Genomic DNA, 24,602 nt, shown 5'->3' on the forward strand with positions numbered 1-24,602 from the left:
TGAACTATTCTATTCATAAATGTGACAACAATGTGGGACAGTCCTCAGAATCATTCTAAAAATCATATCCATTGAACAAATTATAATCATATTTTTAGCATGGCTCTCTCTCTCTGACTGCCATCTTAACTTGTGGGGGGGGGGGGGGGGAGCACACAGGGACACACGGTCGTGCGTTTAAGGCGGTCCTAGGGAGATTTTGCTGTTTACCTTCCTTTGTCATGCACAGACCGCAGCAGGTCTATTTCTGTTCACACGATGTCAAGTATAGCGTGCACTCCGAATATGATTTAAAATGAATGCAAATGAGAGATGCTGCCAGAAAAAGGTTACGTTGCATCCCACAATGGCGCAAATGCCTTGTTCCGCCCAATTCTGCCTGAACAAAGTCTAGCACAGTGATGACCAACTCCGGTCCTTGAGGGCCCCTATCCTGCATGTTTTAGATGTTTCTGTCCTCCGACACATGGTTGAAATGATCAGGATCGCTATGGGGCTCTGACAGTGCTTGTTGATGAGCTGATCATTTGAATGAGGTCTGTTGGAAGAGAGACACATCGAAAACATGCTGGTCTCGCAAAATACCAAAAGAAAACTCCATCCATGCACACAGTTAGACAGCACTTTGCGGCAGACTTGCACTTGCCATGAAAACAAGGCCCACAGATGAGAGATTGCTTGTGCTCCCACATGATCATTTCTCTGCTAGAACAACTGGTTCAGAGTGTACCCTGCCTGCTGCCCTGAGACAGCTGGGATAGGCTCCAGCACACCCATGACCCTCATGAGGATAGAGCGGTTCAGTTAATGGATGGATAGATGACTCAAAAGTGGTGGCTCGCCCAAGCTTTAATGCACAAAGGAGTACTAATTAAATCACTTTTAATGATAATAATATACCAGGCAACTGACAAGTGTTTCTTATCAAAATGCACGGCAGACTTTCATGCAAAGAATGAAACATCTAACAATGAACTGAGATGAGATCTATTCAAGTGAAGACCACTGAGATTAATTGAGTTAATATGCCTCTCTTTTTGCAGTTTTAGTTATCCATCCATTTTTCTGTACCGCTTATTCTGTTCAGGGTCAGGGGGAGGAGGACCTTATTAGAGCTGAAATTGGGTGGTCGTTGTTGTTGCACATTTGGTGGCTGCAGTGGTTAGCACGTCAGCCTCACAGTAAATTGTGACGCAGGCTGAGCTGTGATTGGTCTTTACCTGAGTCTTGGGCGCATGATGTTTGTGTCAGTGGACAGCAAGTAGCAAAATGTGTTTTTCAAGGTGTTAATTAAAAAAAATAGTAAACATGTTATCTAATTAATTAAAGACAAAATACGAAATCACTGCTTTTATTGGCAAATTAGTATAATTAGTATCCCTTGAAATCTTTCTTGTTTTGTTTATTTATTTATTTATGCTGCCGCAGCGTTGAGCAGTGTGGAATTGACTGAAGCATAATAACCAATGTTTCAATTATAAGGTAAAAAATGATATATATATATATACTGTATATATATATAAACTAAGCTTTTTATTTTGATTACATATAGTCATATCAGCTTCCAGAGCTGATATGCCTCACCAGTCATGAAGAACCGCATGGCAAGACTGTGTAACTGTCCCTGGTATTTAGATCCAGTGGACAGTGTTTTTATCTGCTTATTGCTGGGGCACCTCTGGCCCCCACGCGAGAGAGAGAGAGAGAGAGAGAGAGAGCGCGGGGGCGCTCTGGCGCTCTGCCATCAGCTTCACTCATTAGTGAGCTTTTGGCCACGGTACCTGCCGTCAATCTCCGCCATCCTCCAGTCGAGAAGACCCCAAGACAGCATCCATTAAGACGGTCAACATCTGCTTAGACTCACGGCAGACGCCAGGAAGAAAAAGCAGGGAAATTATCCATCAACAATCAATTATCATGTCAGGGGCCACCGGGGACTTAACATGTGAGGAGTGTTTTGCAGTACAGGGGGCCAACAGCACGGAGTTGCACGCGCACTCCACCGTGGACGACGACGAACTTCTGCGCTACATCTGGACGGAATATTTGCATCCCAAGCATTACGAGTGGGTTCTCATTGTGGCTTACATCTTTGTGTTCTTCGTTTCACTCATTGGCAACTCGCTCGGTGAGTAGTTTCCTAATTTTTTTCTTTTTCTTATCTCAGCGCTGATAAGTCTTGATGAATTTTTCAAAATTTAATTGAGGAATAAATGTTCGTGTGCGCGCGCGAGCGTCTCTCTCTTTCTCCCTCTCTCTCTCTATCTATCTCTCTATACACATACTGTACATAGAACACTGCACAGTTATTTTAGTGAAGTATAATCACAGGTGCGCGTGCAAGTGTGCACTTTTGTGTTTGCAACTACAGCAGAGCAAATTGCAATGCTTGGTTTTGATGGCATTGATCGGTATACATTTTGCATTGACTGAATTACTGTGGGCACACCGTTTGTTTGCAGTGTGGCTGATCTGCGCCGTTTCATTTCATTAGCATATGTGGGTAGGAATGCTGTGAGTAGTCAGCGTTGATTACTTGAACCATTACCATCATCCCTTGGGTTGAAGCTAAAAAGTGTTGGTCTCTAGCATTTCTGAAAGAATAAATACGCTTTTTTTTTAAACTGTCTTCATTCTCCTCTCACTCTCCTTTGAAATCTTTCTTGTCATCAAGGATGCATTTTCCATCTACAAAACATTGTTAAGGTTGAGATGTTACACATCATCCGCCCACTGACACTTTGTTTACCATAAGCAATTTGTCTGTTGGGCGGCGTGTCTCTCAATGTACAAATGGACATCTACAAGGGGCACGGGAGTGGCAGTTGTACAACCGTGTCATCATCATTCGCAAGCGTCCTCTGCTTTTCCTTTTTGGTATTGCTGTTTTAGGGCCATGTGTTCTTCTTTCATGAAACTCCCGAGAACATACTATTTTCTTGATTCAGAGCACGATGAGGAATGAGTCAGAGGGATTACTCATCCACATACAGTACTGGACAAAGGTAACGCAAACTTTGATCACAAGCCACATGTTGACTTTCTCAGTGGCTATTTTTTTTCCAAATTACAATACAGATCAATTTAATTTGGAGTAATTTGTGCCTGTGGCATAAAACCTTAATTAACTAACGAGGTCATGCTTTATTTTGCATTTTAATTTTCCTATTTTCATACAGGCAAAACTGAGCAATAATTATCAATTAAAATATACTGAGTGACAAATGAACAGGGGTAAAAATTACTGCATGCTTTTACGCCTCACTCATCTCTTTTTGCAAACATTATAATATTATATGTACACAAGTATAAAATTAAATCAATTACTATGTGATTTGTAAAACATTATAACCTAACACGTAACCTTAGGTGCATCCACAACACCCCCTGCCACCCTCCCGTTGACGTAAATGTATTCAAGGTGCACGTATGTCACTGATCAACATTCATGCACATGTTAAGGGTCATCCTGCAGGGACAGATATTGCCATATACTTCAAGAAAGGTCTGTCTCCACCACCCCACCTTTCCCTACCACCAAAAATATTTCAGATCGTGTAATGGATGCCAGCTTGCTTCCTTTGCCTTATAAGAGGGTTTTGAGCTGAACTGGTGTCCAGAGCTTTCGCTCAGCGGGTTTGATTCCTGAGTTAGGTGAATGCTGCAACTCAGAAGGTCTTTCCATGTCTGCTAAAGCTGGTCACAACTGCAGCTACATCAGCCTATGAACAATATGTAATGTGGTCAATCAAGCTCATTTCCTCTCATTTCCTCTCTCTCTCTCTCTCTCTGTCTATCTATCTCTCTATATATAGAGAGATAGATATAGATAGATACAGTATATGTATACATATATTGCCCATCTCAATATGTGCCCTCCACTGACTAGCAACAAGCTCCAAGTGCAGTCCGAATTTGCCTGAAGTCAGCTGGGATGAACTCCAGCACCAGTGACCCTGAACAAGAGAAGTGTTTTTGAAAATGGATGTATGGATGTTGTCATGGAAGATAAACAACTGAACTCTTTTTCCCACCAGGCAGTGCGGCTACTGGTTTCCCAGAGTTATTAGCCACGCAGCGTTTTGACCAGGGGGTTGCTGCGGGGTGGTGGTTGGGTGTAGCTCATGGGGGCTGGAGGGTGGGAAGTGGTCGGAATGATGATGATTATTCAAGGCTGTAAGACACAGAGTACATGTACTTTACTACACACAAATGCACACACTCTTGCAACTAAATGATATTTCATTTATACAATGTAATGATTTGTTTTCAAGAAAAAAAGATGGGAAAAAAATAAAAAAGGTAATTTTATAAAAGGGCACTTCAGTATTTGGTCAAATATATCAATCCGGAAGCCTTTGGTTATTGTAAGTTGATGTACTGCAGAAATACCCCCGCAAAATTTCCAAATGTGTGTGTAACGTCACGGACCGTTCCTCTGAGAGGTGAACGAACTCACCCATGTGATACCTACGCATCATGTCTTGGAGAATACTATAACTGGGCACCTTCTCTCTCTCAGTTTGTTTTGCAGTCTGGAAAAACCGGCACATGCGCACCGTGACCAACTATTTCATCGTAAACCTTTCATTCGCTGATGTCTTGGTGACCATCATTTGCCTGCCTGCAAGTTTAGTAGTCGACATCACGGAGACATGGTTCTTTGGACAGACGCTTTGCAAAGTTGTGCCCTATTTGCAGGTATTTATTTCTTTTCAAATATATATTTGGTTTAAAATAAAGTCTGACACATGGGAAGTGCACAGACTTCAGGTCAATAACGAAGCATGAAAAAAGCTCACTGGAAAGGCGCTGTACGCCCTTCCAAACTATTTTCGTTGGCCGCCCAACCAGTCACAGTCAGTACAACACTGATTACAAAATGCTTAGGAGTTTCTCCCAAAATAAACTGAAGTAGTTTATTTCTCAACTGATACAAAGTTTTAGACACTGGCCGTTGTTGCTGTCACTGTGTCCCACCTCTTGCCCAAAGTCATCAATAAGTTCGAGCTCAGCAATGACGTAATGACAACAAGTGGTATAAAATTCATCGAGACATTTTCATAATTCATCTTTAGCCACAGTCACTATGTTGTCTTAGTTTGAGGTTGTGAATTGTTTTGTGTGTGACTGTCTGACGTTTACTTGCTTATTTTGTTAGACTATCTCCGTCTCTGTGTCAGTCCTGACACTGAGCTGCATTGCGCAAGACCGCTGGTACGCCATCTGCCACCCGCTGATGTTCAAAAGCACTGCCAAGAGGGCTTGCAAGAGCATTATTATCATCTGGGTGGTGTCGTGCATCATCATGATCCCCCAAGCCATCGTGATGGAGAGCAGCAGTCTGCTGCCATCCCTCACAAACAAGACCAGTTTGTTCACTGTGTGTGATGAACACTGGGAAGGTGCGTGATGGATCCATCCATCTATTTTTGATACTGCTTTTCCTTACAAGGGTCATAGTTGACATTAGAACTTATCGAGGCTGTCTCAGGCCAAAGCTGTCTTGGATGAGGACGCCCCGACTTGACATCGGGGTAACAGAAAGAGAATCTCTGGGGTCCGTGCAGGACATTAGAAGGTAAACTGCGAAATCTCCCCATGCAGATGATGTAGTTGGGCGTGCATATGACATGGGCAATGGAGACAGCCATGCATCCCTGAGTGTGCATCAATGATTGACACCAAAAACAGTGACGGGGGTGCTATTAAAATATTTTTAAGATGGTAATTATAACCCGTTCAATGAATGTATTCATGTGTTCAATGGATTCAGAGAGATTGTCCCAAGCTGGTATAACATTTATGAATGAAGTCCCATGACGTCCACCACACTCCGTGGAGCGCTGAATTTATCTGGATGTTATCTTTTGATCAAATGCACAAAATCACGTTAGACCTGCTTTTGGCGCATCTGAAATCTAGTCTCCTATAAAAAAACAAAACAAAAAACCTAATTGGCAGATGTGCCTGGGCGCAAGGCAGAAACGCCCAGTCAGGCATAGCTCATCTACCAAACACTCTGAACTAGACCATTGCCCTGGCACGAAAATGACGATACGCCCGTTTTTACGCCAAGCGCAGACCAACCTCTGTTATCAAATTGTCAGATGAGTTGGGGGCAGGGAACTTGGTACACCGGAATGCCCAGACAAGTGCAACAGAGTCGATTATATTTGCTAGCTCTGGTTGGTGTCTAGCATCTCTCATCCCAGCGAGGAAAGCACCACAATGGCCCCGCGGGATATATAGCACCCACCAGAGTCTTTGAGGGGATATATTTTCATGGCTCAAATATGTAGGGATGTGCAGGTATAAGTTGCTAGAGAACGTAGCATTCATCTTTTAACGGGGTGTACCTTTGCGCATTGGTATGCTAACACGAAAGATGACGGCTTAATTTTGCACCGTTATAAAGCCTCATTTCATGGCCTCGGGGATTTGTTTGATCAGTCAAATTTGGCAGGTTCAGATTTAGAACACATTTATTTTCACTTTACATCATGACCTTGATACGCTTACAGATGGTTAAATATTCTTGTGAAAAGCATCAACGACTATACAGAAAAATTAGCGGACACAGTGGTTACTTCTCCAACCTTTTTTGTTTTGTTCAATGTCAGAACACATCGACTTGTCTGTTTTTACAAAACAGGCTAAACAGTGGAACTTGCCTATTCCATTTCACAATGAAAACATTTTTCCCATGACACTAGTGAACTCAGTCAGAACTGTCAATCCTTGAGATCCGACAGTTTCCGACAAACTCAAGTCAGCAATGCGCTTTTTGTCTGTGCTCCTTTCAGCTGAGATCTACCCAAAGGTCTATCACAGCTGTTTCTTCATTGTCACATACTTTGCCCCCTTATGTCTCATGGTGTTGGCCTACATCCAGATCTTTCACAAGCTGTGGTGTCAACAGGTGAGCGTACTCTTCCTTGTCAATGCACTGCTACACTTCTCTGAACCATCAAATACGCGGCACTGTATGTCTGCTTACTGTGTTTGACAGATTCCTGGCAGCACATCAGTGTTGCAGAGAAAGTGGAAGACCATGCAGTGCTCGGCGGCCCCGACGGGGCCGGGGCAGTCTGTGCGGGTCAAAACCAGCACCGTTTGTGCTGAGATCAAACAGATCCGGGCACGGCGCAAGACGGCTCGTATGCTGATAGTGGTACTCTTTGTGTTTGCTCTGTGCTACTTGCCAATCAGCGTACTCAATGTGATGAAAAGGTCCGTTCTGCTCTTCGAATTTAATTAAGATGTGAAAAAAATGATGAACTCTGACTGATGCCGATTTGCACTTTGCCCGCAGAGTCTTTGGGACATTCAAGAAGACGAGCGACCGAGAGACAGTGTATGCTTGGTTTACCTTCTCACACTGGCTCATATATGCCAACAGTGCACTCAATCCCATCATCTACAATTTCCTCAGTGGTGAGTTAGTTCACATGCCCCATTGGAGCACTTTAACACCAGCTCCCTACTGCCCTCTGGTGCAGTGTTTACCAAATCTAAGTGAGCTGTTTGCAAAATCGCACACCCTACCACCAAACAAAAATAGCACACCAAAAAGGATTATTACGGTACTTAAATAATGATGATATTCGCAAAAGGGCTGAGTGGGAGTTTAATTCAACACAAACCTGATATACTCACAGAAAGCCAAGATGGATATAATGTGTAGATTTATTGTAGCTTTTTACAACCGCAGGAGCATTTTCTTGTGTTGTGCCTGTCATTTTACATTCCTGGCGTAGATAGATGAACAGATATATATTTGGACTTGAGAATAATCTTCGGACAAATTAAGTGAAACTGGACAATAATCATGTCTCGTGGTCCCTCGTGGCACGCTAGTGAGCCACGGCAACCTGGTTGGGGATCAATGGTTTGATGGGGAGTCTGGCAACTAAAACAAATATGCACTGTAGTTATATGATCTATTGTTTTTTAAAATGTATTTAAGGATTACTTCATTTGTTAAATCTGTTATTAGGCTTATTTCTATTTAATTTCTGGAGTATTTATATTTTACATTTTTTAACTGTTTTTAAAAAAATATATTAATTATGTCTTCTGTTGTATGTTTTATTTTTATTACTTTCAAGTGAACAGTTTTATTAAGTATTCTAATTCATATAAGTTGCTAATTGATTGATTTTAGTTTCACGTGTCAAATTCAATCATCAACTCTACTAAAGACGAGGAAGAAATAGAAATGACGGTCTGAATCCTTTAGAAATGTGTGTGGCGTTCTTTTTTTTTTTCTTGGAAATGAATACTAGGCATTGATGTCCTTTGCGCCGCTCTTGCACTGTCACCACCATTAATTCAGCGTCCATTGCGTTTGCAGCAGTAGTCGTGAAGCATCATTGCTCGACCAAATACATGAGTGTGTTTCAAAGGATCATGTTCGAAATGTCTCTGAGTGCATTTCACTTTCTTTCTTTTGCTTAGGGAAGTTCCGTGAAGAATTCAAAGCAGCCTTTTCTTGCCATTGTCACGTTCCAGGGCAAGAGAGACCCAAGAGAATAAGCACTCGAATGAGCACAGACAGTCGAAAGTCACTGTCCACTCATGTTCACAACATGGACAATGTGTCACACATATCAGATCAAATGGTGTAAGATCATCGGCAGCTTGCGGACTCTCTTTTCATGCCCAAAGTATGTCTGTGAATCTGCGCAGGCGTGAGCTCGACTAGATTTTGGTATTTTCGCAGACCCGTACAGCATGGCCCATTTTAAAAAGGCCTTTTGCCTTTGTGGGCGGGAACACAGGTGATTTGTTTTGCTGCCATTTGAAATGGCCCCTCTCATTACCTGTAAATATTGATGTATGAACGTTTTTTTTTTCTTTTTACTTCCGGTCCACCACTTTGTATGCAGCTATGGTTGTTTTTAAACTTGAGTTGAGGTACAGTAAATGCCGCGAGGCCTTGACACGGCAAAAGAAAACACTGATTAGCCCGGATCCTGTCGCAGGCCGAGGTGCTCATAGAGAATATATAAGAAACTACAAGACGACCTCAACGGGTGGACGATATTCATTTGGCTGTTGGAAGACCACAAAGCTGTGAAGTGGGCACTTGGATAACCAACCGCATGTTTCTAACTGCATCAAGCTGCGTGCATCTGCGAAAATACCAACACTTGGTGTAGATGGCCCTTTGCATAGTTAGACCGCGTTTCGCACCAGATTTGCGCTCAGCACGAATATAGAGCCCTGACATTATAGTACACTATAGGTCACTTTACAGTTTATATATGGTTAACGGCTACTCTATCTGTTATGAGTATTGGACAAAATGAGTGCCGATACGACCTATTACGCATCTACCTCGATGAAAGCAATTTAAATTGGATTTAATTCGGTTTGTATTTCAAAGTAAAAAGGAGAATTCTTTGTCATCTAAAGTAATAATCCCTGAACCAAATCGCTGAGTAGAGTCCCTCTATGGCTGGGTTTGTGTTGCCTCAAACATCTTTGACGAGATGCAATTTAAAATTCATTCATTTTTCGATCCGCTTAACATCATAAGGGTTGCGGGGGCAATTTCAAATTAAATTTGAAAATTGAATTGATAGGGACCAATGATCTTTAAAATGTTCAAAATGTTTGGGACCTTGCTTGCAGGCTTTTTGGCTCGTCGGAGGACATGCTAAAAGCTCATGCTCTGAATGAGATGTTTGTCGAAACTTTTGTGTCCAAACTTGTTTGTTCATGTCAATGTTTCACCTTTTTTATTTATTTTTTTAATATGCTTCCACAGGGTGTTTACTGTCATCTCTTTACACTTGACATCACCAAGGTTACTTGCTGACTTTGTTGCTAATCTGTTATTTGTTAATCTGCTTTAAAAAAAAAGAGATGATTTGTACTGCTTCGTACTTTTTGTAAACTAAATTCTGCTGTTGTCTTACTTAGTGAACACCTCTCTTGCTTGCAATTAGGAGTTGCCAAGTATCTGTATAATGGTTTAAAAATCGTGTTTTATCTCTGAAATATAAAGGAGCATTCGAACCACATGCAAAAAAATAAATTAATAAAAAATAAGAGAATAGAATAGAATTGTTACAGGGGAAAAAAAAGTTGTAATTTTACAACCAAAACATATAAGATAAGAAAACCTTTATTAGTCTCGCAATGGAGAAATTCCCAATTCACAGCAGCAAAGTTATGAAAGGAAGAAGTACAACAACAAAATATAGGAGCTGCTGGCAAGGCAGCCACTCTCGCGGCGCCATTTTGAAGTCAAAATAACAAAAATAACACAACACAACACATAGGACACAGACAGTCGTGCAATCTTCAGCACTGTTCTGCATACACTTTGTTGTCTGAAGCAGTTCTAGATGAAAGAGGAGAGGATCAAAGTGTCCTTTCACCAGTGGATCAGAGACGTCATGCTGAAAATGTGCACACGTCTGCTACAAGCTAAGTTTTGAAAGCAAACACGAAGCTGTAGCGTCCATTGACGAAAAGAGATGAGTTCACTTCTCCTGTCCCACGTAATCCGCTTCAAACTCCAAGCCGCGACTCCCAGTTCCAAATCCGCATCGGCGCTCCGTGCTAACGCTCCTTTCTTCTCATCGTCGGCTCCTCAAGACTTACATCCATCCAGCCGCAGACCGTTCAATAGCACCGATCTCTCCGTTAAACAAAGTGGGGCTGTGAAAAATGCTGCCCATTACAGGCGCAAGCCACAAGCACCCCGGACTGTCCAGCAACGACAGTCAAATGGCGCCGACATTCCTCCCAGTCAAAAACACTGCTGGTATACCTATGCTGCCGAGAAGGCGCAACCACCGAGCACAGAGTCTCCTCCTTGATGAATGTCGTGGCCAAAAAATGCTGAAAAAAGTCCACATCAGGTCCACACGACGTAACAACAAACACAAAGTGACAAAACAAACACAAAAACAACAAAAAAAGCAAGGCTCATGAGAGCACTTGCCGACAGCTGCCTACTCGGGCGCCATCTTGACTTCAAACATATATGAGAAAGAAATGGAATACTATGCTAAAAATGTGTACTTTTGTGAGAATAAGTCATATTATTGCAAGAAATGATTGCAGTTTTACAAGAATCAAATTAAAATCTTATGAGGAAAAAAAGACAAATTTTATGGGAATAAAATCCATGTATCATGAGGAAACATTTTCAATATAACCAGAATAAGGGGGTAATAAATTGTCATTTTAGAGAGAAAATTATTTTGAGTTTATTAATGATAAAATTATCATTAATAAACTCAAAATATGAGGAAAAAGTATTAAAAAAACCTCTCGCGGTAATGTCATTGCTATAATGATAACCATAAAGTTGCAATATTGCCAGGAATAAAATCGGAATTTTTGGAGAAATAGGATACACACACACACACACCACATTTAATTAAAAGCACACTTCGCCAAGTATGCTATTTAATCCAACGGAGCCTTCTCTGCCTTTCTAGTTCAGCAGTGGATTCCTGTCATTCAAACTGTGAGGCAAAGAAAAAGTTGTGGGTCCAAGTTGGGGGGGTTATGGAAGGGTGTTTTATCGTGATGTGCTCAAGAAGAACCTCTTGCTCCTGAAAGAAAATGTTCTTCAGCAAACTTCAAACATGAAACACAGTCGATGTTGGCAAATTTCCAGAATCAAACACTTTCCATGAGATCAGATATTGAACAGAACAGAATAGTGATTTCATATCAACCTATTGTCCATTCATTGTCTTTTATTTATATATGCTTATGCACATGGTATGTTGTTGTATCAAAATGTATTTGGTGACTATGTAATTAATTAATTTATTTTTACTTGAAATGTGCTTAAATAAATGCATCCCTTTGATCTTAACGATATCTGACTCAGTTCTTCAGAACTTCAGTGCAGTAAGTGGTGCTTGACTTACAAGATGTTCGAGAGAGGGTGCCTTTCCATGCACATCCTCATCAGGAGATGGAGATTTCTTTCTTTCTTTCTTTTTTTTTTTTTTAATTACCTGTGCTATTCGGCTGCTTGGCCCTGCAAAAAATTGATCTGTACGCCTTTTTATGGTGGAACAGTTTTTCTGTGCAACATCGGAGAAATACTTCTACAATTCTTTGTATTGTAGTGGTGGGATTTTCGGCTCTTTTCGGTGATCGGGTTCATTTAGATCGGCTCAGTGAAAAGAGCCGGCACTTTTTGGCTCTCAAACGGCTCTTTTAACTTTAGCGTTTCTTTTAAATATTTATGACAAATTTAGCATACATTTTGAATGACTTGGTGAACAATATTGCATCCTACTGACTGAAAATAGCAACAATTATCAAGCAAAGAAATGGCTTTTTACTTATTTTATTGAACATTAAAAAGGCTCCAAAAAAATAAACAAGCAACAAAATACTTGCTTGGAACACTTCAATTTGTACAGTCTTTGAGAACACCCTCTCTGACGGGACAGATGTTGCTACAATGCACAATCTACTCTCCATTACTTTGATCAAACAGGGGTAGACGGAAACTCGGTATTTCCACCAGCTCAGTGGTTCAGCTGCCCTTGAAATCTGTGGTTCTTCAAGATATGCCCTAATTTAGTGTTTTGTGTTTTTGCACGCTTGGCTAATACTGGAAATTAAATTCAGATCGCTTGCCACCGCCTTTGTGATTTCCCGGACAGTAGGGGGCGATATGAACTAAAGACGTCCAATTCACCAAGAAGAAGAATAAGTACAAGCACAAGAACGGTACCACATCCGGTTCAATGAGCAAGTTTTTCCGCTGTCCACAAGCCCTGTTCTCAGTGAGTAATTTTAACATTTTAAACTGGCTTCGCACTTTATCTCTGAGTGTATAGATGTAGACAATTGGGGAGAGTTATGACGACACGTTGCTCCTTTAATTTTGTTGTTGTGACTCAACGTAAAAAAAAAAACGTCAGCAAAGGGGGCAGCGAGCGAGCACGCCGCCGACAAGTAGACCTCAGCTGTCAATCAAAAAACAATCGCGAACAGCGTTTGACTTGAATAGTATTCTGTATGTTTTACACATCAAAGCTGCTATCAGCAGTGGAAGTGTGATGGCTTCACATCTTCGGGGCAGATTTGTTTCAAAACTATTCCCACAAATGCACCCGTGACTTTGTTCATTTGTTTTTCGAAAGGACGTTGCTCATTGCACTTTAGGTGTGGGGAGAGAGCCGCGAGTGGATCGCTCAAACAGATGCATTTCGAGTGCGGGCACGTTTGGAAATGGACGGGTTGAAAGTAAAAGTCTGCCACTTTTCGAATAATGGCTCAAATTAAAAAGAAACAACTTTTTTTATGGACTACAGCGTGTGACTTTCCACTTTTGTTTTGTTTTTCTGCCTGACCAGATTAGTCAGATTACTGGGCCAAAGGCGCAGCTGCCAGACTCGGAGGACATGCGGAAGGGACGCCAACCTGCATTTGGACACGCGTGAGTACTGAGCTGTGTGGTGTGCTTGAAGAGTTGATGTCTGATGTCACGTTGCACCACAAGGTGGAGGTGAGTGCGCCCACCTATCTGTCTCACACTCAATTTAAACTTCTGCTTCGTGTACCGCACAACAGTGCCAACTCCACATAGCCAACTCGAACATCACTTCTGCAATATGTTTTTAAACCTTGAAGTGGACCAAATTATCTTAAAAATGTGTCTATGTATGCATATATATTTATATAATATACAGTATACATACATATGACTAACTTGGCCCACTTCAATGTCATTTAAAAACTTGACCAGAAAAGTGTGATCATGTTGTTGTGGAGTACACGGCAGTTAGTTTTTGTCTCAGTGAGAGAAGTCGGACGTGCTCATGTCCCCCTTGGTGTTCATGAGATGTCAGTGACATCACGCATGAGCTGGTCAAGCACATGCTCCCATCTCAGGCCTGTCGTCAGTGTTTGTGTGCGTGCAACTTGAACTGTCCAATAAATTGTTCAACTTGAATCTGAGTCCTGATTCAGGGTGTCCCCCGCCTACTGCCCGAAGACGGCTGGGATAGGTTCCAGCACCCCCGCGACCCAAGTGAGGATCAAGCGGTTCGGAAATGAATGAGTCTTTGCCTTGCATGACTCAATCCATCCTCAACTCACTCGAAGCCTTTTCAAAGACTGACGTCTTGAGCTCAGACTTGCGCTTCAGTCACATCAGACAGTCTTTTCACTGTTCCCGTTGGTCTCCACATGACTCGGAACTCCAGGAATCGAGCTTTTGGGTCTGGTGAAACTGACGGGAACAGTGAAAAGACTGTCTGATGTGACCCAAGTGCAAGTCTGAGCTTAAGACTCAAGTGGGACTTTGAAAAAGTGCTGCAATGCCCGCCCCAAAACACACCCAATTTGACATTCACCAATCGTGGTGAGGCCCTCAAAACCCAACCTTAATTTGCATAACCATGCCCACTTTCCAACTTCTGACCAATCAGGTTGCTCCAAATCTGCATAACAACACCTCCAAAGAGCCCACTAATCAGAGAACACATACTTTGCATAACCACTCCCCCTTTCCACCAATCACAGCATGTTATCATCATGCTCCACCCACTTTCACAGCTATCAGCGAATCATCAGCCATCATTCCAGCCAGGCCACACCCACTTTCCTAAAGTTTTCTGGAAGAAAAAAACTCCAGGACAAAAAACTTGGAAATTTTTTTTTTAGAAAGAAACGGAAAATAATTTTGTTTTTATTTATTTATTTTTAAGTTAGATTGTGGTGATGTTTAAAAATGAAGTTGAGTTGAAGTGTTTTTTTGTAATCAAGCTTTATTTCTTTTGCAGAGTAGACAAGACAAAAGCAGAGGAAAAAGTTGGAAGTTGGATGGCAGTCTGCTTGTTGCTGGGTGGCGAAGTGGTCAGCTCTTGAGAAGAACGTGGGACAGGTGTGTTGACCTGAGAGGAAAGGCATCCGTGAGTTACACGTAAGTCAATTTCTTGTGGAGACAAAGATGTGTTGGGCATGAAACTTACTAGGGAGATACACCACAGGAGGTGCTACGACAGTTCTACACGGCAGTCATCGAATCAATCCTGTGTTCTTCCATCACGGTTTGGTTTGGGGCCGCCACAAAAAAGGACAAAATCCGACTTCAACGGACAGTTAGGACGGCGGAAAAAATCGTTGGCACCGCCCTACCCACTCTTGAGGACTTGCACACTGCAAGAATCAAGACAAGGGCACGGAAAATCCTCCTGGATCCCCCGCACCCTGCCCACCACCTTTTCCAGCTACTCCCCTCAGGCAGACGCTACAGATCCATGCGCACCAAATCCAGTAGACACTTAAACAGCTTCTTCCCTCTAGCCATTAACTCCTTAAACAGTCACTGACGTAGTCACTCTTCTTGTACTACAAATACTGCTACTGGTTACTCTAAAATGGTTCAATGATTTGTTGTTTACGATGATACTAATGCAGCGTGTTATACCGGAGACAAATTCCTTGTGTGTTCTACATACTTGGCCAATAAAGATGATTCTGATTCTGACTGTTGGGTCTTTCGAGAGCAAGAAGCCGACCATGTTTACTGCTGCCTGGGGGAGAAAAAAAAAAACAAGTAAAAAAAGTAGTCATGATGGAGCATTGAACGAGTGTAAATGTCTCCTACTTTTCAGGCTGGCCCAAAGTTTGACTTCAGCACCTTGCGAATAACAGGAAGAAGAGCAAAAAGTGTTGCCTGCAGGTCTGTGCTCGTAGGTGGACTCTGGCGGTGAGCAGGTGACTCCCTCTTGTGGCACGGAGGACCCAAGAAAAGTCTTCTTTCAACTCTGAAAAATGAAATGAGGCTTGTTGTGTTGGGTCGGTATTAGTGAGTCAGCTGCTGTCTTCTTCTCTGATCAAAACATTGTTGTATTTTCCTCTGTTCAAAACAGTGTCTCCCCTATCGGATATTCCACGAATTGCACCCTATTAAAAATATTCATTCCGTGTCTTTAGTGCATTTTTTTCACTTTTAAATTATCCTGCGGGCCTGATTAAACCTCCTTGCGGGCCGGTTCCGACCTTATGTTATCCAACCCTGATGAATAGTAAGGCTTTTTTAGCCGAAAAAAAAACATGCATGTATAGAAGGTGTTTTTAGACGAAAAAAACGACTGTATAGAAGGCGTTTTTAGAGGAAAAAAACGACCATGTATAGTAAGGCGTTTTTAGACGGAAAAAACGACCATGTATAGTAAGTTATTTTTAGACGAAAAATACGACCATGTATAGTAAGGCATTTTTAGACGAAAAAAACGACCATGTATAGTAAGGCGTTTTTAGACGAAAAAAACGACCATGTATAGTAAGGCGTTTTTAGACGAAAAAAAAAAAAACGACCATGTATATTAAGGCGTTTTTAGACGGAAAAAACGACCATGTATAGTAAGTTATTTTTAGACGAAAAAAAAAAACGACCATGTAAGGCATTTTTAGACGAAAAAAAACGACCATGTATATGTAAGGCATTTTTAGACGAAAAAAAAGACCATGTAAGGCGTTTTTAGATGAAAAAAACGACCATGTATAGTAAGGCGTTTTTAGACGAAAAAAAAAGGACCATGTGTAGTAAGGCGTTTTTAGACAAAAAAAAAACGACCATGTATAGTAAGGCATTTTTGACGAAAAAAACGACCATGGATAGTAAGGCGTTTTTAGCCGAAAAAAACGACCATGGATAGTAAGGCGTTTTTAGCAAAAAAAAAAACGACCATGTATAGTAAGGTTTTTTTAGACGAAAAAAAACGATCATGTATATTAAGGCGTTTTTAGCCGAAAAAAAACGACCATGTATAGTAAGGTTTTTTTAGACGAAAAAAACGACCATATATAGTTAGGCGTTTTTAGACGAAAAAAAACGATCATGTATATTAAGGCGTTTTTAGATGGAAAAAACGACCATGTATAGTAAGTTATTGTTAGACGAAAAAAACGACCATGTGTAGTAAGGCGTTTTTAGACAAAAAAAAAAAAAACGACCATGTATAGTAAGGCATTTTTAGACGAAAAAAACAACCATGGATAGTAAGGCGTTTTTAGCCGAAAAAAACGACCATGTATAGTAAGGTTTGTTTAGACGAAAAAAACGACCATGTATATATAGTAAGGCATTTTTAGACGAAAAAAAACATTGTATAGTAAGGTTTTTTTTGGACGAAAAAAACGACCATGTATAGTAAGGCGTTTTTAGATGAAAAAAAAGACCATATATAGTTAGGCGTTTTTAGACGAAAAAAAAATGACCATGTATATAGTAAGGCGTTTTTATCCGAAAAAAACGACCATGTATAGTAAGGCATTTTTAGACGAAAAAAACGACCATGTATAGTAAGGCGTTTTTAGATGAAAAAAAAGACCATATATAGTTAGGCGTTTTTAGACGAAAAAAAAATGACCATGTATATAGTAAGGCGTTTTTATCCGAAAAAAACGACCATGTATAGTAAGGCATTTTTAGACGAAAAAAAACGACCATGTATAGTAAGGCGTTTTTAGCCGAAAAAAACGACCATGTATAGTAAGGCGTTTTTAGACAAAAAAAAGGACTATGTATAGTAAGCCGTTTTTAGATGAAAAAAAAGACCATATATATAGTTAGGCGTTTTTAGACGAAAAAAAAACCGACCATGTATATAGTAAGGCGTTTTTATCCGAAAAAAACGACCATGTATAGGAAGGCGTTTTTAGACGAAAAAAAAACGACCATGTATAGTAAAGCGTTTTTAGACCAAAAAAAAAAAACGACCATGCAAAGTAAGGCTTTTTTTTAGCCGAAAAAAACGACCATGTATAGTAAAGCGTTTTTAGCCGAAAAAAACGACCATGTATAGTAAGGCGTTTTTAGACGAAAAAAACGACCATGTGTAGTAAGGCGTTTTTAGACGAAAAAAAACGACCATGTATAGTAAGGCGTTTTTAGCCGAAAAAAACGACCATTTATAGTAAGGCGTTTTAGACGAAAAAAACGACCATGTATAGTAAGGCGTTTTTAGCCGAAAAAAACGACCATTTATAGTAAGGCGTTTTAGACGAAAAAAACGACCATGTATAGTAAGGCGTTTTTAGCCGAAAAAAACGATCATGTATAGTAAGCCGTCTTTAGACGAAAAAAAACGACCATGTATAGTAAGGCATTTTTAGATGAAAAAAACGACCATGTATAGTACGGCATTTTTCAGACAAAAAAAAAGGACCATGTATAATAAGACGTTTTTAGACGAAAAAAACGACCATGTCTAGTAAGGCGTTTTTAGACGGAAAAAACGACCATGTATAGTAAGGCGTTTTTAGCCGAAAAAAACGACCATGTATAGTAAGGCGTTTTTAGATGAAAAAAACGACCATGTATAGTAAGGCGTTTTTAGACGGAAAAAACGACCATGTATAGTAAGGCGTTTTTAGACGAAAAAAACGACCATGTATAGTAAGGCGTTTTTAGATGAAAAAAACGACCATGTCTAGTAAGGCGTTTTTAGACGGAAAAAACGACCATGTATAGTAAGGCGTTTTTAGCCGAAAAAAACGACCATGTATAGTAAGGCGTTTTTAGATGAAAAAAACGACCATGTATAGTAAGGCGTTTTTAGACGGAAAAAACGACCATGTATAGTAAGGCGTTTTTAGACGAAAAAAACGACCATGTAGAGTAAGGCGTTTTTAGCCGAAAAAAAGACCATGTATAGTAAGGCGTTTTTAGCCGAAAAAAAAACGACCATGTATAGTAAGGCATTTTTAGATGAAAAAAACCACCATGTATAGTAAGGCGTTTTTTAGACAAAAAAAAGGACCATGTATAGTAAGGCTTTTTTAAACGAAAAAAACGACCATGTATAGTAAGGCATTTTTGGACGAAAAAAACGACCATGGATAGTAAGGCGTTTTTAGCCGAAAAAAACGACCATGTATTATAGTAAGGCGTTTTTAGATGGAAAAAAACGATCATGTATAGTAAGGCGTTTTTAGACAAAAAAAATAACGACCATGCATAATAAGGCTTTTTTTTAGACGAAAAAAACGACCATGTATAGTAAAGCGTTTTTAGCCGAAAAAAACGACCATGTATAGTAAGGCGTTTTTAGACGAAAAAAACGACCATGTGTAGTAAGGCGTTTTTAGACGAAAAAAGCGACCATGTATAGTAAGGCGTTTTTAGCCGAAAAAAACGATCATTTATAGTAAGGCGTTTTAGACGAAAAAAACGACCGTGTATAGTAAGGCGTTTTTAGCCGAAAAAACCGATCATGTATAGTAAGCCGTTTTTAGACGAAAAAAAAGGACCATGTATAGTAAGGCATTTTTCAGACAAAAAAAAAGGACCATGTATAATAAGACGTTTTTAGACGAAAAAAACGACCATGTAAGGCGTTTTTAGCCGAAAAAAACGACCATGTATAGTAAGGCGTTTTTAGCCGAAAAAAACGACCATGTATAGTAAGGCGTTTTTAGATGAAAAAAACGACCATGTATATTAAGGCGTTTTTAGACGGAAAAAACGACCATGTATAGTAAGTTATTTTTAGACGAAAAAAAAAAACGACCATGTAAGGCATTTTTAGACGAAAAAAAACGACCATGTATATGTAAGGCATTTTTAGACGAAAAAAAAGACCATGTAAGGCGTTTTTAGATGAAAAAAACGACCATGTATAGTAAGGCGTTTTTAGACGAAAAAAAAAGGACCATGTGTAGTAAGGCGTTTTTAGACAAAAAAAAAACGACCATGTATAGTAAGGCATTTTTGACGAAAAAAACGACCATGGATAGTAAGGCGTTTTTAGCCGAAAAAAACGACCATGGATAGTAAGGCGTTTTTAGCAAAAAAAAAAACGACCATGTATAGTAAGGTTTTTTTAGACGAAAAAAACGACCATGGATAGTAAGGCGTTTTTAGCCGAAAAAAACGACCATGTATAGTAAGGTTTTTTTAGACGAAAAAAAACGATCATGTATATTAAGGCGTTTTTAGCCGAAAAAAAACGACCATGTATAGTAAGGTTTTTTTAGACGAAAAAAACGACCATATATAGTTAGGCGTTTTTAGACGAAAAAAAACGATCATGTATATTAAGGCGTTTTTAGACGGAAAAAACGACCATGTATAGTAAGTTATTGTTAGACGAAAAAAAAAACGACCATGTAAGACATTTTTAGACGAAAAAAACGACCATGTGTAGTAAGGCGTTTTTAGACAAAAAAAAAAAAAACGACCATGTATAGTAAGGCATTTTTAGACGAAAAAAACAACCATGGATAGTAAGGCGTTTTTAGCCGAAAAAAACGACCATGTATAGTAAGGTTTGTTTAGACGAAAAAAACGACCATGTATATATAGTAAGGCATTTTTAGACGAAAAAAAACAACATTGTATAGTAAGGTTTTTTTTGGACGAAAAAAACGACCATGTATAGTAAGGCGTTTTTAGATGAAAAAAAAGACCATATATAGTTAGGCGTTTTTAGACGAAAAAAAAATGACCATGTATATAGTAAGGCGTTTTTATCCGAAAAAAACGACCATGTATAGTAAGGCATTTTTAGACGAAAAAAAACGACCATGTATAGTAAGGCGTTTTTAGATGAAAAAAAAGACCATATATAGTTAGGCGTTTTTAGACGAAAAAAAAATGACCATGTATATAGTAAGGCGTTTTTATCCGAAAAAAACGACCATGTATAGTAAGGCATTTTTAGACGAAAAAAAACGACCATGTATAGTAAGGCGTTTTTAGCCGAAAAAAACGACCATGTATAGTAAGGCGTTTTTAGACAAAAAAAAGGACTATGTATAGTAAGCCGTTTTTAGATGAAAAAAAAGACCATATATATAGTTAGGCGTTTTTAGACGAAAAAAAACCCGACCATGTATATAGTAAGGCGTTTTTATCCGAAAAAAACGACCATGTATAGGAAGGCGTTTTTAGACGAAAAAAAAAACGACCATGTATAGTAAAGCGTTTTTAGACCAAAAAAAAAAAACGACCATGCAAAGTAAGGCTTTTTTTTAGCCGAAAAAAACGACCATGTATAGTAAAGCGTTTTTAGCCGAAAAAAACGACCATGTATAGTAAGGCGTTTTTAGACGAAAAAAACGACCATGTGTAGTAAGGCGTTTTTAGACGAAAAAAAACGACCATGTATAGTAAGGCGTTTTTAGCCGAAAAAAACGACCATTTATAGTAAGGCGTTTTAGACGAAAAAAACGACCATGTATAGTAAGGCGTTTTTAGCCGAAAAAAACGACCATTTATAGTAAGGCGTTTTAGACGAAAAAAACGACCATGTATAGTAAGGCGTTTTTAGCCGAAAAAAACGATCATGTATAGTAAGCCGTTTTTAGACGAAAAAAAACGACCATGTATAGTAAGGCATTTTTAGATGAAAAAAACGACCATGTATAGTACGGCATTTTTCAGACAAAAAAAAAGGACCATGTATAATAAGACGTTTTTAGACGAAAAAAACGACCATGTATAGTAAGGCGTTTTTAGCCGAAAAAAACGACCATGTATAGTAAGGCGTTTTTAGCCGAAAAAAACGACCATGTATAGTAAGGCGTTTTTAGATGAAAAAAACGACCATGTCTAGTAAGGCGTTTTTAGACGGAAAAAACGACCATGTATAGTAAGGCGTTTTTAGCCGAAAAAAACGACCATGTATAGTAAGGCGTTTTTAGCCGAAAAAAACGACCATGTATAGTAAGGCGTTTTTAGATGAAAAAAACGACCATGTATAGTAAGGCGTTTTTAGACGGAAAAAACGACCATGTATAGTAAGGCGTTTTTAGACGAAAAAACGACCATGTAGAGTAAGGCGTTTTTAGCCGAAAAAAAGACCATGTATAGTAAGGCGTTTTTAGCCGAAAAAAAAACGACCATGTATAGTAAGGCATTTTTAGATGAAAAAAACCACCATGTATAGTAAGGCGTTTTTTAGACAAAAAAAAGGACCATGTATAGTAAGGCTTTTTTAAACGAAAAAAACGACCATGTATAGTAAGGCATTTTTGGACGAAAAAAACGACCATGGATAGTAAGGCGTTTTTAGCCGAAAAAAACGACCATGTATAGTAAGGCGTTTTTAGATGGAAAAAAACGATCATGTATAGTAAGGCGTTTTTAGACAAAAAAAATAACGACCATGCATAATAAGGCTTTTTTTTAGACGAAAAAAACGACCATGTATAGTAAAGCGTTTTTAGCCGAAAAAAACGACCATGTATAGTAAGGCGTTTTTAGACGAAAAAAACGACCATGTGTAGTAAGGCGTTTTTAGACGAAAAAAACGACCATGTATAGTAAGGCGTTTTTAGCCGAAAAAAACGATCATTTATAGTAAGGCGTTTTAGACGAAAAAAACGACCATGTATAGTAAGGCATTTTTGGACGAAAAAAACGACCATGGATAGTAAGGCGTTTTTAGCCGAAAAAAACGACCATGTATAGTAAGGCGTTTTTAGATGGAAAAAAACGATCATGTATAGTAAGGCGTTTTTAGACAAAAAAAATAACGACCATGCATAATAAGGCTTTTTTTTAGACGAAAAAAACGACCATGTATAGTAAAGCGTTTTTAGCCGAAAAAAACGACCATGTATAGTAAGGCGTTTTTAGACGAAAAAAACGACCATGTGTAGTAAGGCGTTTTTAGACGAAAAAAACGACCATGTATAGTAAGGCGTTTTTAGCCGAAAAAAACGATCATTTATAGTAAGGCGTTTTAGACGAAAAAAACGACCGTGTATAGTAAGGCGTTTTTAGCCGAAAAAACCGATCATGTATAGTAAGCCGTTTTTAGACGAAAAAAAAGGACCATGTATAGTAAGGCATTTTTCAGACAAAAAAAAAGGACCATGTATAATAAGACGTTTTTAGACGAAAAAAACGACCATGTAAGGCGTTTTTAGCCGAAAAAAACGACCATGTATAGTAAGGCGTTTTTAGCCGAAAAAAACGACCATGTATAGTAAGGCGTTTTTAGATGAAAAAAACGACCATGTATATTAAGGCGTTTTTAGACGGAAAAAACGACCATGTATAGTAAGTTATTTTTAGACGAAAAAAAAAAACGACCATGTAAGGCATTTTTAGACGAAAAAAAACGACCATGTATATGTAAGGCATTTTTAGACGAAAAAAAAGACCATGTAAGGCGTTTTTAGATGAAAAAAACGACCATGTATAGTAAGGCGTTTTTAGACGAAAAAAAAAGGACCATGTGTAGTAAGGCGTTTTTAGACAAAAAAAAAACGACCATGTATAGTAAGGCATTTTTGACGAAAAAAACGACCATGGATAGTAAGGCGTTTTTAGCCGAAAAAAAACGACCATGGATAGTAAGGCGTTTTTAGCAAAAAAAAAAACGACCATGTATAGTAAGGTTTTTTTAGACGAAAAAAACGACCATGGATAGTAAGGCGTTTTTAGCCGAAAAAAACGACCATGTATAGTAAGGTTTTTTTAGACGAAAAAAAACGATCATGTATATTAAGGCGTTTTTAGCCGAAAAAAAACGACCATGTATAGTAAGGTTTTTTTAGACGAAAAAAACGACCATATATAGTTAGGCGTTTTTAGACGAAAAAAAACGATCATGTATATTAAGGCGTTTTTAGACGGAAAAAACGACCATGTATAGTAAGTTATTGTTAGACGAAAAAAAAAACGACCATGTAAGACATTTTTAGACGAAAAAAACGACCATGTGTAGTAAGGCGTTTTTAGACAAAAAAAAAAAAAACGACCATGTATAGTAAGGCATTTTTAGACGAAAAAAACAACCATGGATAGTAAGGCGTTTTTAGCCGAAAAAAACGACCATGTATAGTAAGGTTTGTTTAGACGAAAAAAACGACCATGTATATATAGTAAGGCATTTTTAGACGAAAAAAAACAACATTGTATAGTAAGGTTTTTTTTGGACGAAAAAAACGACCATGTATAGTAAGGCGTTTTTAGATGAAAAAAAAGACCATATATAGTTAGGCGTTTTTAGACGAAAAAAAAATGACCATGTATATAGTAAGGCGTTTTTATCCGAAAAAAACGACCATGTATAGTAAGGCATTTTTAGACGAAAAAAAACGACCATGTATAGTAAGGCGTTTTTAGATGAAAAAAAAGACCATATATAGTTAGGCGTTTTTAGACGAAAAAAAAATGACCATGTATATAGTAAGGCGTTTTTATCCGAAAAAAACGACCATGTATAGTAAGGCATTTTTAGACGAAAAAAAACGACCATGTATAGTAAGGCGTTTTTAGCCGAAAAAAACGACCATGTATAGTAAGGCGTTTTTAGACAAAAAAAAGGACTATGTATAGTAAGCCGTTTTTAGATGAAAAAAAAGACCATATATATAGTTAGGCGTTTTTAGACGAAAAAAAAACCGACCATGTATATAGTAAGGCGTTTTTATCCGAAAAAAACGACCATGTATAGGAAGGCGTTTTTAGACGAAAAAAAAAACGACCATGTATAGTAAAGCGTTTTTAGACCAAAAAAAAAAAACGACCATGCAAAGTAAGGCTTTTTTTTAGCCGAAAAAAACGACCATGTATAGTAAAGCGTTTTTAGCCGAAAAAAACGACCATGTATAGTAAGGCGTTTTTAGACGAAAAAAACGAC

The 24,602-nt window shown here is 38.9% G+C and overlaps 2 protein-coding genes across 12 annotated transcripts; both read left to right on the top strand.

Annotated features, from left to right (window-relative positions):
• Positions 1-1,600: 1,600 nt before the first annotated feature.
• On the top strand, positions 1,601-11,851 carry hcrtr2 (hypocretin (orexin) receptor 2). The gene is made up of 7 exons (XM_086122668.1): positions 1,601-2,128; positions 4,523-4,701; positions 5,162-5,405; positions 6,807-6,922; positions 7,013-7,233; positions 7,316-7,437; positions 8,461-11,851. Exons 1-7 carry the CDS (start codon positions 1,918-1,920, stop codon positions 8,628-8,630), a joined length of 1,263 nt encoding a protein of 420 aa, XP_085978794.1. The 5' UTR covers positions 1,601-1,917; the 3' UTR covers positions 8,631-11,851.
• Positions 11,852-12,713: 862 nt separating this feature from the next.
• LOC147199219 (uncharacterized) lies at positions 12,714-15,929 on the top strand. Of its 11 annotated transcripts, none has more exons than XR_015102022.1 (6): positions 12,719-12,776; positions 13,137-13,239; positions 13,350-13,432; positions 13,955-14,026; positions 14,781-14,920; positions 15,615-15,929. XR_015102022.1 is itself a non-coding variant. In XM_086121854.1 (6 exons), exons 2-6 carry the CDS (start codon positions 13,225-13,227, stop codon positions 15,283-15,285), a joined length of 603 nt encoding a protein of 200 aa, XP_085977980.1. In that variant the 5' UTR covers positions 12,719-12,776; positions 13,137-13,224. The 11 variants fall into 11 exon arrangements, 6 of the variants coding, with proteins under 6 accessions (XP_085977980.1, XP_085977981.1, XP_085977984.1 ...); XM_086121854.1 differs by lacking the exon at positions 15,615-15,929 and adding an exon at positions 14,988-15,285 and having other exon boundaries at positions 13,137-13,245; positions 13,966-14,026; XM_086121855.1 differs by lacking the exon at positions 15,615-15,929 and adding an exon at positions 14,988-15,285 and having other exon boundaries at positions 13,966-14,026.
• Positions 15,930-24,602: the final 8,673 nt, after the last annotated feature.

Source organism: Hippocampus guttulatus, chromosome 10 (assembly GCF_054856545.1).
Source record: "Hippocampus guttulatus isolate MCC_2025c chromosome 10, RoL_Hgut_1.0, whole genome shotgun sequence".
Lineage (NCBI taxonomy): Eukaryota > Metazoa > Chordata > Actinopteri > Syngnathiformes > Syngnathidae > Hippocampus > Hippocampus guttulatus.

Bases quoted from the DNA above. Each gene is read 5' to 3' on its own strand.
- LOC147199219 (XM_086121852.1), top strand. From the start codon at position 12,738: ATGAGCAAGTTTTTCCGCTGTCCACAAGCCCTGTTCTCA. The intron at 13,433-13,965 runs GTGAGTACTGAG...GTCCTGATTCAG, and splicing joins CAACCTGCATTTGGACACGC to GGTGTCCCCCGCCTACTGCC. The intron at 14,027-14,780 runs GTGAGGATCAAG...TTTCTTTTGCAG, and splicing joins CCAGCACCCCCGCGACCCAA to AGTAGACAAGACAAAAGCAG.
- hcrtr2 (XM_086122668.1), top strand. From the start codon at position 1,918: ATGTCAGGGGCCACCGGGGACTTAACATGTGAGGAGTGTTTTGCAGTA. The intron at 5,406-6,806 runs GTGCGTGATGGA...TGCTCCTTTCAG, and splicing joins GTGTGATGAACACTGGGAAG to CTGAGATCTACCCAAAGGTC. The intron at 6,923-7,012 runs GTGAGCGTACTC...TGTGTTTGACAG, and splicing joins ACAAGCTGTGGTGTCAACAG to ATTCCTGGCAGCACATCAGT.